The 16318-nt window shown below is 40.7% G+C and overlaps 3 protein-coding genes across 3 annotated transcripts; 2 read left to right on the forward strand and 1 right to left on the reverse strand.

The window, feature by feature from the left end:
- Positions 1–1274: 1274 nt before the first annotated feature.
- LOC6597607 (cap-specific mRNA (nucleoside-2'-O-)-methyltransferase 1) lies at positions 1275–4731 on the reverse strand. Its single transcript, XM_002022788.2, has 2 exons — positions 4025–4731; positions 1275–3962 (listed from the first exon to the last, which is right to left on the reverse strand). The coding sequence occupies exons 1-2, from the start codon at positions 4674–4676 to the stop codon at positions 2254–2256; spliced, it is 2361 nt and encodes a 786-aa protein (XP_002022824.2). The 5' UTR covers positions 4677–4731; the 3' UTR covers positions 1275–2253.
- A 2300-nt stretch (positions 4732–7031) lies between these two features.
- LOC6597608 (polycystic kidney disease 2-like 1 protein) lies at positions 7032–10272 on the forward strand. The gene is made up of 8 exons (XM_026993151.1): positions 7032–7461; positions 7791–8640; positions 8697–8928; positions 9049–9276; positions 9340–9582; positions 9639–9886; positions 9947–10000; positions 10075–10272. Exons 1-8 carry the CDS (start codon positions 7032–7034, stop codon positions 10181–10183), a joined length of 2394 nt encoding a protein of 797 aa, XP_026848952.1. The 3' UTR covers positions 10184–10272.
- A 2039-nt stretch (positions 10273–12311) lies between these two features.
- On the forward strand, positions 12312–15550 carry LOC113566636 (polycystic kidney disease 2-like 1 protein). The gene is made up of 8 exons (XM_026993153.1): positions 12312–12741; positions 13072–13921; positions 13978–14209; positions 14330–14557; positions 14621–14863; positions 14920–15167; positions 15228–15281; positions 15356–15550. Exons 1-8 carry the CDS (start codon positions 12312–12314, stop codon positions 15462–15464), a joined length of 2394 nt encoding a protein of 797 aa, XP_026848954.1. The 3' UTR covers positions 15465–15550.
- The last annotated feature ends 768 nt before the right edge of the window (positions 15551–16318 follow it).

Consider the following 16318-nt stretch of genomic DNA (forward strand, 5'->3'; position numbering starts at 1 on the left):
ACTTTGCCGGGCCATCATCAATCTGGTGCAGTTGCGCAACCCAAGCCCAAACCAGCTCAGACCAACCGGGGACTGCTCCTCCATCCATTATGGTTGCACCTAACTGTGAGCTGCCATGGCCAGGGATTGGACAGGCGCGACCATCGTCATTCCCAATTATTCATGGATAATCTAACCCAAAATGGGACGTTAATTACTGGCGCATGTCCGATGGACATTCGTGAGCCGCTCTTCACACCTCTGCGCCTCCTTCAATGTGTAACTGTATTGTGTGTGGCATGAATTGCAGAAGCATTGCCCCCGAAGCGGGGACGTGAGCGGACCATTTGCTTTTTTGGCTCCAACTGTAAACAGCACAGAGTCACTGGGGCCCCCTCATCCGCATCCGCATCCGCATCCGCGTCCGGGCCACACTCTTCGTCCATTTATCGGGTGATTAATTAAGCTGCACGGATGCAGCGAATTCTGCTGCTGACAACTTCCGACCCCGGACCCTGGACACCACCAAAAGAAAGACAATGCTAAAGATTTACGAAAAATATTGAACTAGAAAACGCTTAAATATGTAGAAAACGCAAAAATGACTAAAGAATTCCCCAATCTACTTACTTCATTGATAATAATTGATTACGCGCCACATATAATGTCAGATACTTATTCGAGAAATCGTTACTTGAGTCGGAGTCCAGCCAGTCTGTATTCCTAGTATACTGTTTTTTTTTTTAATGTGAGGCTTCCACAGTCGACACCAGCTAAATCGAACCAGTTGATCGATATCGTCGATGAATTGAACTAATGTCACCCTTGGTTGCCCCAGTCACTCAGTTCCCTTCATTATCTCCACTGATTCCCCTAGCCGTTTGTTTTTTTGTCCCCTAACTCTCTTGAAACTCGAGTGATCTTATTATTATCTTATTATTATTCCAGATGTTTTCAATTATTTCCAGTTTGTTGTAAAACGATTTTGTTCGTTGCAAAAGATAATCATATTAAAGTAATGCTACGATCATACCTTAGCAATGTGCGAAATCGACTTGATTGATTGATTTTTGACCAGAACATTCAGAATATTCAGAATGAGACAAACAAAATTGTCTGTTGTTCATTAAATCACTACATCATTAGGATGCCATACAAAAAATCGCAACCCAAGGGTGTCAAAACTTTGGTCACCGAAGCTGGCCTTTGATTCTTGTTCCAGTTTCATATTTTTAGATTTGGTTTCAACAACTGAGAACAGTACTATGGAAATTTTCTGTTCAACTCAACTCGAGAGAAAAGCCTAATTTTTTGTATTTATTGTTGGCTATTTCCATTTATTTACACTTATAATATTACAAACTTCAATGAAATAAATGGGGGAGTGGGTGTGGTGCGAGGGGTGCCTCTGGGGCTCAAAATTCTAGACAGAAGTCAAAGCAGCCGATAAATAATAAGATCTCGTAAACAATTCTGTAAAAGCAATGGTGCTAGAGGGAGATGGTGTATAATGCGTACGAATTTAAGAATCAGCATATCTTCGATGCTTACAATTCTTCTCATTTGTTTGATTATTTATCCAGTAATGCTCTCCGGCAACGCAAACTTGTTTATTATTGGTTGGTTTTGCTTGCGGAAAAAAAATCATAATAAGAGTTATGCAGAGACGATATGCATGCTTGATTCATTTTGTGCCATGCATTCGCTTTCTTCAAGGGGTGTATACCGTTCAAAGGGTATACAAAATTCGGGGGGGTACACACAAATAGTTAAATGTAAAGATGATTGGTATTTTGTCAAAAATCTGAGTCGAAACTCGAAACTCACAATTATATGTATTTGTTAAGTGATTCTCTGTGGTATTTCATCCACAATTTCAGGGTTCTGCATTCCAAACACAAAAAAAAACATTAATTAAAACTAGCTAAATTTCGGCAAGGACATGCAAAGCCTTGACGGTCTACTTTTTGGTAGGATCTATTGCCATACGAAAAATCGTCTGATTTCGGTTCGACACAAATTTACAATTAATTATGTATATAGTTACATATGAACGTCAGATACAGAAAATTAAAATTTTTGGAACAGCTCCTGGGGGCAAATGTTCGTCAGATACTTAATTCGTATAAGTAAAATACAGGATCTGTTGTAAAACCTCCAGATAAATCCTATGCAGGCGAAAAAATATGTACTTTCTTTTTAAATATAGATAATATTAAGATCTACTACGGGCATTGTCCATTCTCGATATGGATATGCAATTGCAGATGTTGCTTACGCGTGGGCCAACTTGTCCGCGATAAATTTAATGAAATGGCTGCGGAACAATATCTTTGGATTGTCCTCGTGGGCATGCTCCTCGACCTGGCGCAGGTTCGTCCACTTCCAGAGTGCACGGCGCGCGTAGCTTTGGCGAAAGGAGGCAAATATTTCGGAGGTCTTTTTGCTGGGTATATTATCCTTATAATACGACTCCTTGTTCTTGGTGTTGAAATAGTAGACCTGGTTGCGAGAGCGCGATTTGGCCGAAACATAGCTTTGGTTCAACTCGCAGAGCATGAGAATGCTGCCGGGAACAAAGAACTTGTTGTCATCGAGGGAGAAGCCGAAGCGCTGCGAATTGTCTTTCAGCACATAGTGGCGCATCTCGCTAAAGAAGCTGTTCATGTCCTGCAGTCGAAAGAATGGCTTGCTGCGCAAGGGACCGCAACTGCGCTCCTTCTTGTACGGCTTGTTCAAGCTACGCGCATACTTATCGCACATGCTGATGCGATCGCATAGCGGACGACGACGGATGTCGATGCCGCCCAGGCAGATCCCGTCGATGATGTGCAGAGCGGGCACGCGCTGAATGGTGCGCCCCTCACCATAGAACTCGAAGACGATCTGGCCGAAAAATATGGAACGAGCCTGCACCTCAAAGGACGTTTCGACCAGCTCCCACTTCTTGTGCTCGGTGTAGCGGAGAAGATTACCGCGCGACTTGCACATGAAGAGGCTGCAGCTATTGATGTTGGTCTCTTCCCGCCCGATCGGCATGAATATCCAGTCCCTGACATTCTGCACGGTATTGGAGAGGGCTGCCACATTGTTCATCTCATTTGGCGCAAAATTGAGCCAGCTGCGATCCTGCCACCAATCGACGAGCAGCTCCTCGAGCAGGCGATCTGTTGGTTTTATTTCTGGCGCCTGACGCAGCTTATCGGGCAGTACCCAGCGCTTCAGGCACTCCTGACGCACCTCCGACTGGCGTGTTTCCTTCAGCTCCGTGTTCTTGGCAAAGGTAGCGATCTTTCGCAGACCCACAATCTGCTTCTTTCCAATGGCATTGTTCGAGTCGATGATGTAGTGTATGAAGTCTGCATCTGCAGCGATCTCGTTGGCGTCGAATATCTCAAGGATGTCGTTATCACTGTCGCGCTCCTCGTTAAGCATAATATTGATTTTATTCATGAAATTAGTAATGGCAGAGGTATCCTCCTGCTTGTATTTGCAGACAAGGTAGCGCTCCGAGTTGGCCGGACGACTGCTATTTGGCTTTATGATTGCGATTTGGTGGAAGCATTTATACATCAGGTAGATAAGGCCTACGCTGAACGGTGTAAACAGATCGAACACCTTGCACACAAAGTTCCCGTTCTTGCGCAATATTTTGAGTGCGGTGAGGAACTGGCAGAGATAAAGCTGCTTCGACAGAATTTCCTGTATGTTCTCCTCGCCCTCCACTGAGAATCCTCCGTCGGCCATGGCAAAGTGCACGCCATCGGGTGTGTGACGGCGTATGTATTCGTTCAATGAATCCTGATTTTGGTCGTCGAATATGTTCCCATCATCTTTGATGCCATAGTATGTATCAAACGACTCAGGGGAGGCGGCAAAGAACTTCTCCAACTTAAAATCGTTGGCACCGCGCAGCGTGAATCCGAATCCCTTTGCCTCCCACAATTTGCGGAACAGAACATATTCAGAGAAGCCGCCGGGGCCTGGAAAGAGGAGCACATTCAGAAGAGCTCCAACTGGAATCACCCGATTGGCATTAACTCACCCGCACACATGTCTGTAAAGTAGAGGAGGTCCTTGGGATCCACCAGAGGACGGCCCTCGAGATCTCTGGGATTGGTGAACATGTAGTCGCACATGGAGTCAATGTTGGCCATTTTGACGGCGGCCCGATTGAGAAAAATGGAGCTGCGTATGGTCTCAAATGGATTGCAGCGAGAGCGGGCCCGGCGTTTCTCGTTGTCGTTAAGATCGTCAAATGCGGACTTCGCCGTAAGGATGTCATGGAGGACTGCTGGATTACAATAGCGGGTCTCATCATCCAGAGTGCTTTTGCGTTTACCAAACACGACGGAGCGCATCAATTGATCCATGGCATAATGACTGGCATTCGAGCCCACATTTGTCAGCCACTCAAATGTCTCTGGCATCTCTAGCTCTTCGCAGTTGGGGTCCCATTGCCCAGCAGCTAAGTGGGCTGCGTCCAGCTTGAGGCCAAAACCGCGACGACCATCCTGCTGGACAGCTATAATGGGGTCCAAGCGACCTTGATTGCTCTTACCCAAACCCTTATCGTTCTCATAGCCCATTTTTTTCATCATCTCCATGGCCTTGTTGGAGTAGCTCTTCACCCACTCCCGCTTTATCTTCTTTGGAGTGGGCTCCGAGTTCTCATCGTCGGACTGTTCCTCCATCATGGCTATGCACTGAATAAACTAATAAGGAAGTTTCCTTAAACCGTACGGCAGACAATTTGTTTATATAGAGCTCAGTGTGGCCGTGGATTTATCGATAAGATATACGGTCTGACCCTCAGCAATATACTTTACAGTTTCGAAACATACCAAAAATATACCGACGAATTATTTGCATTCATATTCCATCATATTCTACGATTTGGATATTCCGTTGAATATTACTAACTAGCAGAACCATCAGCTCTGAAAACATAATTTTATCTGATTGACGAAGTTAAGTTATTGCTTATAATGAAATGCTTAAGCAAAAAAGTCAACAACAATTTCCACAAAATTAATTATTTTACATGGTAACTACACGGTAACTACACATTTTCTACATATTAGGTGCATATTTATATACCGCTTAGAATTTATATTAAACTAAGTTTAATCCATTAAAAAGTATAACACCATACATTTATCAAATGCATATTGGCGGCTGAATAGGTTATGCTCCAGCTTAAAAGGTATTCTTTGCGCATTTTCAGCTCGCTCTATTAACGTATTTTCTGAATAGATACTACCATAAAACTTTAGGGGAAAAAATACATCGAATTTTTTCTTGGACAAACTTGCCATTTTTTAGCGGATATATAAAATTCAATATAGTTTTATATAATATTATATAATATATTTAAAAAACGTTTGACCGTTTTTTTTCCATATAATCCGTATGGAAGCGCCAGTGTGAAAAACCTCCGTTATCTACTTTTTTACCGCTTACCGTTTTCTATGCCTTGTTTCAGACATGTTCATAGATTGAAATTGAAACAATAAGTAACTCGATGCCGTTCACGAATACTAACTCGATGTGGCCTGGGCATGACTCTAATTGGAATTTCTACACGATTTCTAAATTTTTTTATTGGACAAGAGGGTGAGACCAAGTCGCGTCCTAAAAAATATTGGAAAATACCAGAAATACTATGAAAAGTATACAAATATTCACGATATTTAGACATTATCGATCAAATATATGGTCTGACCATACTTTTTTCTCGATACTATATTTGAAATTCAATTTAAAAACACCAATAGAGAAAAAAAAAATGAACTGCTTTCGAATATTCCGTTCCGTTTCGCAGATTTTTCCATTTACTAGTTTAAGCCTTGGTCGTACGTTCGCGACCACATATTTATTGTTATCGTTATGAAAACAAAAAATTGGATGAATCGCATCTTTTTTACTAAACATGGAGCTAACTAAAAAAAGACTATCGAATTGACTAAAATAACAAGGATACAATTTTTGTTTTCTATATTTTATATACATTAAAAGCGTACGAACGTACGCGGAAGGTATGATCCGTGGAAGTAAGATGGGCACTTGCCCATATATCTCAGATTATAATTCAATGTATCACCTAGAAATTCCAACCAAAATTCTACCACTAATTCAATAATAACTTTTGTACTTTATGTTTTCGTTTTCGATTTTAGGTGCTCCAGATTTCAGAAATATTTCTTATCGATTAGTATCATTTTGTCATCGATTCAATTATTCAGTTAAGAAGATCAAGACAGATGCAACACATGTCTAACATGTCTGACGAGCTGGCCGCTTTTCTGTTACCAGATCAGTTAAACGCAAAAATTTATTTCTTGCCAACGTTCCGATAACCAAATCGGGTTGCGTCAGCTGTAAGCGCACAAACGAAAAGTGCTGCTACCCTGATTAGTTATTTGCCAGCCAAATTTTAGTTTGGGTTAAGAAAAAAATTGTTTATAAAGAAGTCACAAGCTGAACTGCCCTGAAAATGGTTTCAAATTTATGTTAATGCATCACATAGTCATGTATTTTGTTTCTTTTGCAATTAGGATTGCTTTAATATTTTCCCACGCCCCCTGCCGACACACAAATACCGAAAATCTGTGGCATCTACAATTTTAAAGATACAAAAACTCAACTTAGAATCATAACCACCAGATTGCAGTCGGATCAGTATTATAACCAGAAGGAGCAAATGAAGTTGCATTGGCTACGCTACGCTCTCCGTATACTCTTTATCACACTCACTCTTCCTAGTGCAGTGTGCGCGCTCTGGCCAAGGGAAATGAGGTAAAGCGGCTGGTGAGAATAGAAAACAGGAAATATGGGAATAGAGAAAAAGAAACACATGTAAAAAAAAAGCTTACATATAAATATACCAACTGAGTATCGGGTATAAATGTAGACACACGGCTTGAGTACCTGGGCCAGATCGAAGCAATCTTTACTTAAACTTCAAGATTTATTTTAGTCCTTACTCGGTTTTGCAACAAATTGGGGCATAATTTTAACTGAAAAATATCTTAGAAAAGTTCGCATTAAAAATGTCGTCAATGGGTCAGGGTCAAAGACCGGATAGACAGGTTCAAAGTCCTATTTCGCCTCCAAGGTCAGCACGTGCAGTGTCGCTGCCGCCTTCTGCGAAAGATACGGCATTTGAAGAGAAACCAGCCGCGAGCCGTGGTCAGGCTCCGGAACCCGGTGCAGATCCACCTCTGGATCAGACCCGTTCTTCTGGTGTGACTGAGGAGACGGCAAAAGAGGAAAGACGCGGCTTGTTCGGACGAAAAAAGGGGATACTGGTTGCGACCCCGAAAAGGGGTTCACTTTCTAATGGATTAGGACGCGAAGTCCACATACACCAAGGCCAAAAAGGAAAATCAACGCGCATTCTCTATACCACAGATGAGGAAGTGCGCGATGCTCTCCTGGAGTTTGGAGTGTTCATCATATTTCTTATACTGACATCATTGGGTGAGTAGGTGATTCACATTCAAGGTGTATACATCCGTAACGTATAATGACTGGTATATATTCTTATATATAAATATTACAATATAATTACTAGAAAGTTTACTCGAATGTTTAATCAATCATGTATGCAAATTCAAACAATTTTAGAAAAAAAAATTGTTTTAAATATTCTTCCATGTTTAATAAAAACAATTATGCTTACTTCAAAAACCTCGGATAAGATTAAAATACGATAACCATTTCTATGATCTTAAAAGTCAGCAAACAACATGTTGCATCTATTTTTCTAACCTCAAGCGCTATTAAGATTAAAATAATTTGTGTTGCAGTAACTCTGTCTGTGCGTCACCCTCACATGTTCTACTTTAACGATACTATAAAGAAACTATTTTCCACTCGCGAAATGGTTGTGGCTCCATCCGTTACGGTCTGTTTTGAAAAGATTCTCACTGTCCCAGATTGGTGGGACTATTTGGTATACAACTTTATAAAAACATTGCACGGAGATTTGACCATAACTACAGCAGCACCAAATGACACTACAACCGGTAAACAAAACGCTGAAGCGTTGCGTCAGGCCAGCGAGGATCAGTGGAATGTGGAGGATGGGTATGTGGATCGCGATTATGATGAATCCCAGAAACGGAACGGGGAATTCGAACAACGACCACAAGATGCCGGGCTTGAAGACATCGAGCTAGACGAGCAAACTTTCTACGACAAAAGAGCTGGTTTTGATGGTTCTGCCAGTACTAGACAAAACTCGAAAGCAACCACACATCTCGAGGGTCGCGTATATCTGCTCCAGAACCTTCTGCTCGGTCCCCCGCGCCTTCGGCAGATTCGTGTCCGCAGGGAGAGTTGTCAAGCGAGCGACGACTTCGTACGACATTTCAACACCTGCTACTCCGCCTATTCGGCGGGGATGGAAGAGAAAACCGGTACGCACAAAGGTACAGAGTTCTACACGATGGGCAAGCTGAACGCGACTCCGATTTGGACAGTGCTGGCATTCTATAGTACTGGTGGTTACATCGCTGATCTGACCTATGACAAGAACGATAATTTGGAGAAGATAAATAAACTGAGGCACGATAATTGGCTAGATCGCGGCTCAAGGCTATGTCTGATGGAGTTCAATCTGTACAACAAGAATACGGACATCTTTCAAAGCGTCAAGTAGGGATCAGCTTCGACTTAAAGTTTAGCTCATTTAAAGCTTCTCTTCCAACCAGACTTCTAGCCGAAATCCCCCCCACGGGAGGTGTGATACCACAGACGCATCTGCAAACTGTCAAGCAGTATTCTTTCTTCAACGATACCAGTCAGACTATGACTGTGATCTATATATTTTGGTATATCATGGTCGCTTATTATACTATCTGTGAGATTAATGGATTAAGAAAGTCGGGGATTACAATTTACTACAGGTCGTTGCTGAATGTTCTCGACACTATTGTATTAGTGGTAAATATTAACATTATTGGTCGCTTCCTGATCTCCCTTTCCATTCCTTCGACAGTACTAGTGTACTAGTGGTAACAATTTTTTTAATCATCGCTTCGCAATCTACCTTTCCACTCCTAGCTTTGCTACCTGGCCTTGATCTACAACGTCTGGCACACATTCCAAGTTGGTGCCCTTACACGAAATGCCAAGAGGCACACGGGCTATCAAAGTATCGATGTTCTTTGCTTTATGAACATCATCTATGTGGATATGATGGCCATTTTAGCTTTTCTTGTATGGATAAAAATATTCAAGTTTATCAGTTTCAACAAAACTCTTGTTCAGTTTACAACTACATTAAGAAGGGTATTTTTTAATATTTTAATTTCAATAGATGTCATTTTTGATGATTTATTTGAACATTTGTAGTGCTCCAAAGATTTGGCTGGCTTCAGTCTTATGTTCGGCATTGTTTTTTTGGCCTATGCTCAACTGGGCCTTCTGCTCTTCGGCACTAAGCATCCAGATTTTCATAACTTCGTCACTTCAGTCTTGACCATGATCCGCATGATCCTAGGCGATTTTCAATATAATCTCATTGAGCAAGCGAATCGGGTGCTGGGTCCCATCTACTTTCTCACCTACATTCTACTTGTGTTTTTTATATTGCTGGTAAGCTTTGAGCATCGAATGAGTTTTGTCGGTTACCATAAGTTGTATTCCACTAGAACATGTTCCTGGCCATCATCATGGAAACTTATAACTCGGTAAAGAGTGAAATTACCCAAGGGCGCAGTCATTTGGGCTCATATATCTATAAGAAGCTGGCTGCAGCCATTTACTGGATCGTCCACTGTGGCCGGAAGGCACGGGTTCAGCCTACCCGCCGAACTGCTTCTGTCAATGAGACTGATGTGGATGGCACGATCGCAGAATTTGAAGAGCCTAAAGTGCTAGCAAACATAACCCAAGCAGAGTATATTTACCAGAGTAAACTTATCAGTCCTTTTTAATTTTAGCTAAATATCTCTTTCAGCGCCCGTTACTTTGAAGAGGTTCCCCCCGATGTTCAAAACAAGGAACTATTTCAGTAAGAGCTCCGAAACTTTTTTTAGTGCCATTTATTATTTGTAAATCACCTTGGTTTTCTTTACTATCTCTTAGGCTAACAAATCGCGTAACACTGATTGAAGAAATTCTCGAACAGCTGGTCACCAATATGGATGATGTACTAAAACGCATCGAGAGAGAGCAAGGCGCAAGAAAACACTAGATTCGATATACGAGTTTGATGTATCTCAACTAATGTTGGATATTGGAGCATTATTCATTACTACCGTATTCTTACAGACTTAGAACTTTTTGCACCTTTTTTTTAATATGAATAGAATTAGTTCTGTAAAATAAAATCAGTATCAGAAACAGTCTGTCTCAGAACAACAAAATTGCTTTCACTCATCTTTCATTTCCATCATCAAGGACTGTCGCCGTGTCTTGAGACTCTCATTTTCACAACGTAGGATACCACAGTTCTCAGTCCGAATCTTTCTAGTTCTAGTTGCAACGACCAAACTGAAGCCGGTTTATGTACGTACGCAACGTAACTTATTACACTTATTTCTAGATCATGGTTAGCCTTTCAACGAAGCGACAGTGAATAGATTCGATCTGAGGGAAGTTAAAATTTCAAAAATCTTTAAAAAAAATATGTTGCATACTCAAGCTTTTTGAAGAAAGGTGTGAAGTGTTAGATGAGTTTCTTTGTTGGTACTTCGACTACTCTTAGATCTATGGATACAGTGAAACTTATCCTATTTTATAGTTATCTTTAAAGGGCTATACAAAATTACAAGCTAGTATAGTTTAAAAAAACATTAACGGCGTAAGGTCTTTTGTCCCAATTGAGATAAAGTATTTAAATGCTTAATTAAAACAATTAAAGTATTTAAAAATTTGTACAGATATAGATATACTATGTATCTATATACATATCTATATATACATATCTATATATACATATCTATATATACATATGTATGTATATCTATATTTATCTTAATTCAAAAGAATCGAAATATAGATTATTTTTCATATACATTGTACATCTTAGTTCATATTGATTGGAAGACATTGGATTTTGTCAAAAATGAAAGAATGCGTGTCTATGTTTTCAGGAGCTGAGTTGCCTAAGGTTTGTGAAGGATTATTATGGGCAAATATTTAAAGTTTATGGGTGCCTTGGGTGTCGTAGCTTGGGCTACTTTAGTATAGCCAGGTCAAAATCAGCAAGGGCAAGAGTACCACGCATTGCCACTAAAAAACGAGGGGGAACGTTGTGAGTTGCTGCGGCGACCGCAGCTCTACATTTATACTCGTTACATAGTCAGTATGGCTACATTGAGCGACAATGTGTGCGTGCGAGAGAGACAGAAAACGTGTCTGAACATGTCGTCGGGCCCTGCGTAGCCACTGCAAATTAATTTGTTCCTTTTGGCTATAGAAATGATCCGATCTGAGATTCAGCAATCTCATAGATACGGTCATTCTCTATGATTGTGCGTTTTTAGTTTTCTCGTATATTCAATATTGTGGATGCCACAGATTTTCGTCCTTTGTGGGGCGGAAGGTGGGGCGAAGTTTTGAAATATTGTAACAGTGACATATCACAGAAGTCTGGATCCAAAAAATCGTTTCTCTAGCTTTTATAGTCTTTAAGCACTAGGCGCTAATAGGGACGGACAGACGGACGGACGGAGAGACAGACAGTGCTCAATCGAGTCGGCTATTGATGCTGATCAAGAATTTATATACTTTATGGGGTCGGATACGATTCCTTCTGGACGTGACACACATCCATTTTCACCACAAATCTAATATACCCCAAAACTCATTTTGAGTATCGGGTATAAAAATTATCAAAATTCAGTAGAGTAGCAATTGACGGTATTAGTGTTTTGAATTAGTCAAATGTCACTAAAGTTGTCTTTAGAAACTTTTTCAAACCAAAGGATCGACTTTTATGTACCTGATACTCAAAGAGTAGATTTTTGGTGAAGTTGGATATGTGGATAGCACGATTAAGGAAGAGTTTCTGCCGCCATAAAGTATACATATAAACTCGTTTTCTTGATCAGCATCAATTGCGGAGTCCTCCGTCCGGCAGAATAGAAAACAGGAAATATGGGAATAGAGAAAAAGAAACACATGTAAAAAAAAAAGCTTACATATAAATATACCAACTGAGTATCGGGTATAAATGTAGACACACGGCTTGAGTACCTGGGCCAGATCGAAGCAATCTTTACTTAAACTTCAAGATTTATTTTAGTCCTTACTCGGTTTTGCAACAAATTGGGGCATAATTTTAACTGAAATATATCTTAGAAAAGTTCGCATTAAAAATGTCGTCAATGGGTCAGGGTCAAAGACCGGATAGACAGGTTCAAAGTCCTATTTCGCCTCCAAGGTCAGCACGTGCAGTGTCGCTGCCGCCTTCTGCGAAAGATACGGCATTTGAAGAGAAACCAGCCGCGAGCCGTGGTCAGGCTCCGGAACCCGGTGCAGATCCACCTCTGGATCAGACCCGTTCTTCTGGTGTGACTGAGGAGACGGCAAAAGAGGAAAGACGCGGCTTGTTCGGACGAAAAAAGGGGATACTGGTTGCGACCCCGAAAAGGGGTTCACTTTCTAATGGATTAGGACGCGAAGTCCACATACACCAAGGCCAAAAAGGAAAATCAACGCGCATTCTCTATACCACAGATGAGGAAGTGCGCGATGCTCTCCTGGAGTTTGGAGTGTTCATCATATTTCTTATACTGACATCATTGGGTGAGTAGGTGATTCACATTCAAGGTGTATACATCCGTAACGTATAACGACTGGTATATATTCTTATATATAAATATTACAATATAATTACTAGAAAGTTTACTCGAATGTTTAATCAATCATGTATGCAAATTCAAACAACTTTAGAAAAAAAAAATTGTTTTAAATATTCTTCCATGTTTAATAAAAACAATTATGCTTACTTCAAAAACCTCGGATAAGATTAAAATACGATAACCATTTCTATGATCTTAAAAGTCAGCAAACAACATGTTGCATCTATTTTTCTAACCTCAAGCGCTATTAAGATTAAAATAATTTGTGTTGCAGTAACTCTGTCTGTGCGTCACCCTCACATGTTCTACTTTAACGATACTATAAAGAAACTATTTTCCACTCGCGAAATGGTTGTGGCTCCATCCGTTACGGTCTGTTTTGAAAAGATTCTCACTGTCCCAGATTGGTGGGACTATTTGGTATACAACTTTATAAAAACATTGCACGGAGATTTGACCATAACTACAGCAGCACCAAATGACACTACAACCGGTAAACAAAACGCTGAAGCGTTGCGTCAGGCCAGCGAGGATCAGTGGAATGTGGAGGATGGGTATGTGGATCGCGATTATGATGAATCCCAGAAACGGAACGGGGAATTCGAACAACGACCACAAGATGCCGGGCTTGAAGACATCGAGCTAGACGAGCAAACTTTCAACGACAAAAGAGCTGGTTTTGATGGTTCTGCCAGTACTAGACAAAACTCGAAAGCAACCACACATCTCGAGGGTCGCGTATATCTGCTCCAGAACCTTCTGCTCGGTCCCCCGCGCCTTCGGCAGATTCGTGTCCGCAGGGAGAGTTGTCAAGCGAGCGACGACTTCGTACGACATTTCAACACCTGCTACTCCGCCTATTCGGCGGGGATGGAAGAGAAAACCGGTACGCACAAAGGTACAGAGTTCTACACGATGGGCAAGCTGAACGCGACTCCGATTTGGACAGTGCTGGCATTCTATAGTACTGGTGGTTACATCGCTGATCTGACCTATGACAAGAACGATAATTTGGAGAAGATAAATAAACTGAGGCACGATAATTGGCTGGATCGCGGCTCAAGGCTATGTCTGATGGAGTTCAATCTGTACAACAAGAATACGGACATCTTTCAAAGCGTCAAGTAGGGATCAGCTTCGACTTAAAGTTTAGCTCATTTAAAGCTTCTCTTCCAACCAGACTTCTAGCCGAAATCCCCCCCACGGGAGGTGTGATACCACAGACGCATCTGCAAACTGTCAAGCAGTATTCTTTCTTCAACGATACCAGTCAGACTATGACTGTGATCTATATATTTTGGTATATCATGGTCGCTTATTATACTATCTGTGAGATTAATGGATTGAGAAAGTCGGGGATTACAATTTACTACAGGTCGTTGCTAAATGTTCTCGACACTATTGTATTAGTGGTAAATATTAACATTATTGGTCGCTTCCTGATCTCCCTTTCCATTCCTTCGACAGTACTAGTGTACTAGTGGTAACAATTTTTTTAATCATCGCTTCGCAATCTACCTTTCCACTCCTAGCTTTGCTACCTGGCCTTGATCTACAACGTCTGGCACACATTCCAAGTTGGTGCCCTTACACGAAATGCCAAGAGGCACACGGGCTATCAAAGTATCGATGTTCTTTGCTTTATGAACATCATCTATGTGGATATGATGGCCATTTTAGCTTTTCTTGTATGGATAAAAATATTCAAGTTTATCAGTTTCAACAAAACTCTTGTTCAGTTTACAACTACATTAAGAAGGGTATTTTTTAATATTTTAATTTCAATAGATGTCATTTTTGATGATTTATTTGAACATTTGTAGTGCTCCAAAGATTTGGCTGGCTTCAGTCTTATGTTCGGCATTGTTTTTTTGGCCTATGCTCAACTGGGCCTTCTGCTCTTCGGCACTAAGCATCCAGATTTTCATAACTTCGTCACTTCAGTCTTGACCATGATCCGCATGATCCTAGGCGATTTTCAATATAATCTCATTGAGCAAGCGAATCGGGTGCTGGGTCCCATCTACTTTCTCACCTACATTCTACTTGTGTTTTTTATATTGCTGGTAAGCTTTGAGCATCGAATGAGTTTTGTCGGTTACCATAAGTTGTATTCCACTAGAACATGTTCCTGGCCATCATCATGGAAACTTATAACTCGGTAAAGAGTGAAATTACCCAAGGGCGCAGTCATTTGGGCTCATATATCTATAAGAAGCTGGCTGCAGCCATTTACTGGATCGTCCACTGTGGCCGGAAGGCACGGGTTCAGCCTACCCGCCGAACTGCTTCTGTCAATGAGACTGATGTGGATGGCACGATCGCAGAATTTGAAGAGCCTAAAGTGCTAGCAAACATAACCCAAGCAGAGTATATTTACCAGAGTAAACTTACCAGTCCTTTTTAACTTTAGCTAAATATCTCTTTCAGCGCCCGTTACTTTGAAGAGGTTCCCCCCGATGTTCAAAACAAGGAACTATTTCAGTAAGAGCTCCGATACTTATTTTAGTGCCATTTATTATTTGTAAATCACCTTGGTTTTCTTTACTATCTCTTAGGCTAACAAATCGCGTAACACTGATTGAAGAAATTCTCGAACAGCTGGTCACCAATATGGATGATGTACTAAAACGCATCGAGAGAGAGCAAGGCGCAAGAAAACACTAAATTCGATATACGAGTTTGATGTATCTCAACTAATGTTGGATATTGGAGCATTATTCATTACTACCGTATTCTTACAGACTCAGAACTTTTTGCACCTTTTTTTGAATGTAAATAGAATTAGTTCTGTAAAATAAAATCAGTATCGGAAACAGTCTGTCTCAGAACAACAAAATTGCTTTCACTCATCTTTCATGTCCATCATCAAATCCTCTTTGTTTTTTTTAGTGAAAATTGGGCTGAGCAATGGAAACAAATCTATGGCATTCACAATTTTGAAGATATGAGAAAACTAAAATTATTATAAGATCAGATTATTATTATTATTATATTGTCAACTCAATTTGCAATTGCTATGATGGCGTACCATGCGCTTAGTCATTCCCTCTCTTTCACATACTCTTCCATTTGCACTGTGGAAGGCAGCCATACTAACTGAGTATCAGGATTAAATGTAAAGTCGCGGCCCTAGCTTCGGCTCACAACGTTTCCGCTCGCTTTAATTCTATAAAGCTTTGCCGAAAAATTTAATGGCTCGCGAGACATTTAATTAGTCTCACATATTTTTAATTGTTTTGAAAACAGTTCTAAGATTTATGCTAATATATACATACATATGTACATATGTATTGTATTGATTTCATATTCTTACGACTTATTACATTGAGTTATCGTCACCATGTGATGATTTCTTGAACCGTTTCATATTTTTATACCCGATACTCAAAATTCATGGGTATATTACCCGAACCCTGTGCGAATGCTGCCCACGACTGAAGTTTTATAAGGAAGTGCCCGTTAGGATCGGCGTATTCCTGGGGGTGCATCGACGTCAATAACATTAGTATGTGTGTAGA

This window comes from Drosophila persimilis, unplaced genomic scaffold (genome assembly GCF_003286085.1).
Source record: "Drosophila persimilis strain 14011-0111.01,24,50 unplaced genomic scaffold, DperRS2 tig00000804-arrow-arrow-pilon, whole genome shotgun sequence".
NCBI classification, from domain to species: domain Eukaryota; kingdom Metazoa; phylum Arthropoda; class Insecta; order Diptera; family Drosophilidae; genus Drosophila; species Drosophila persimilis.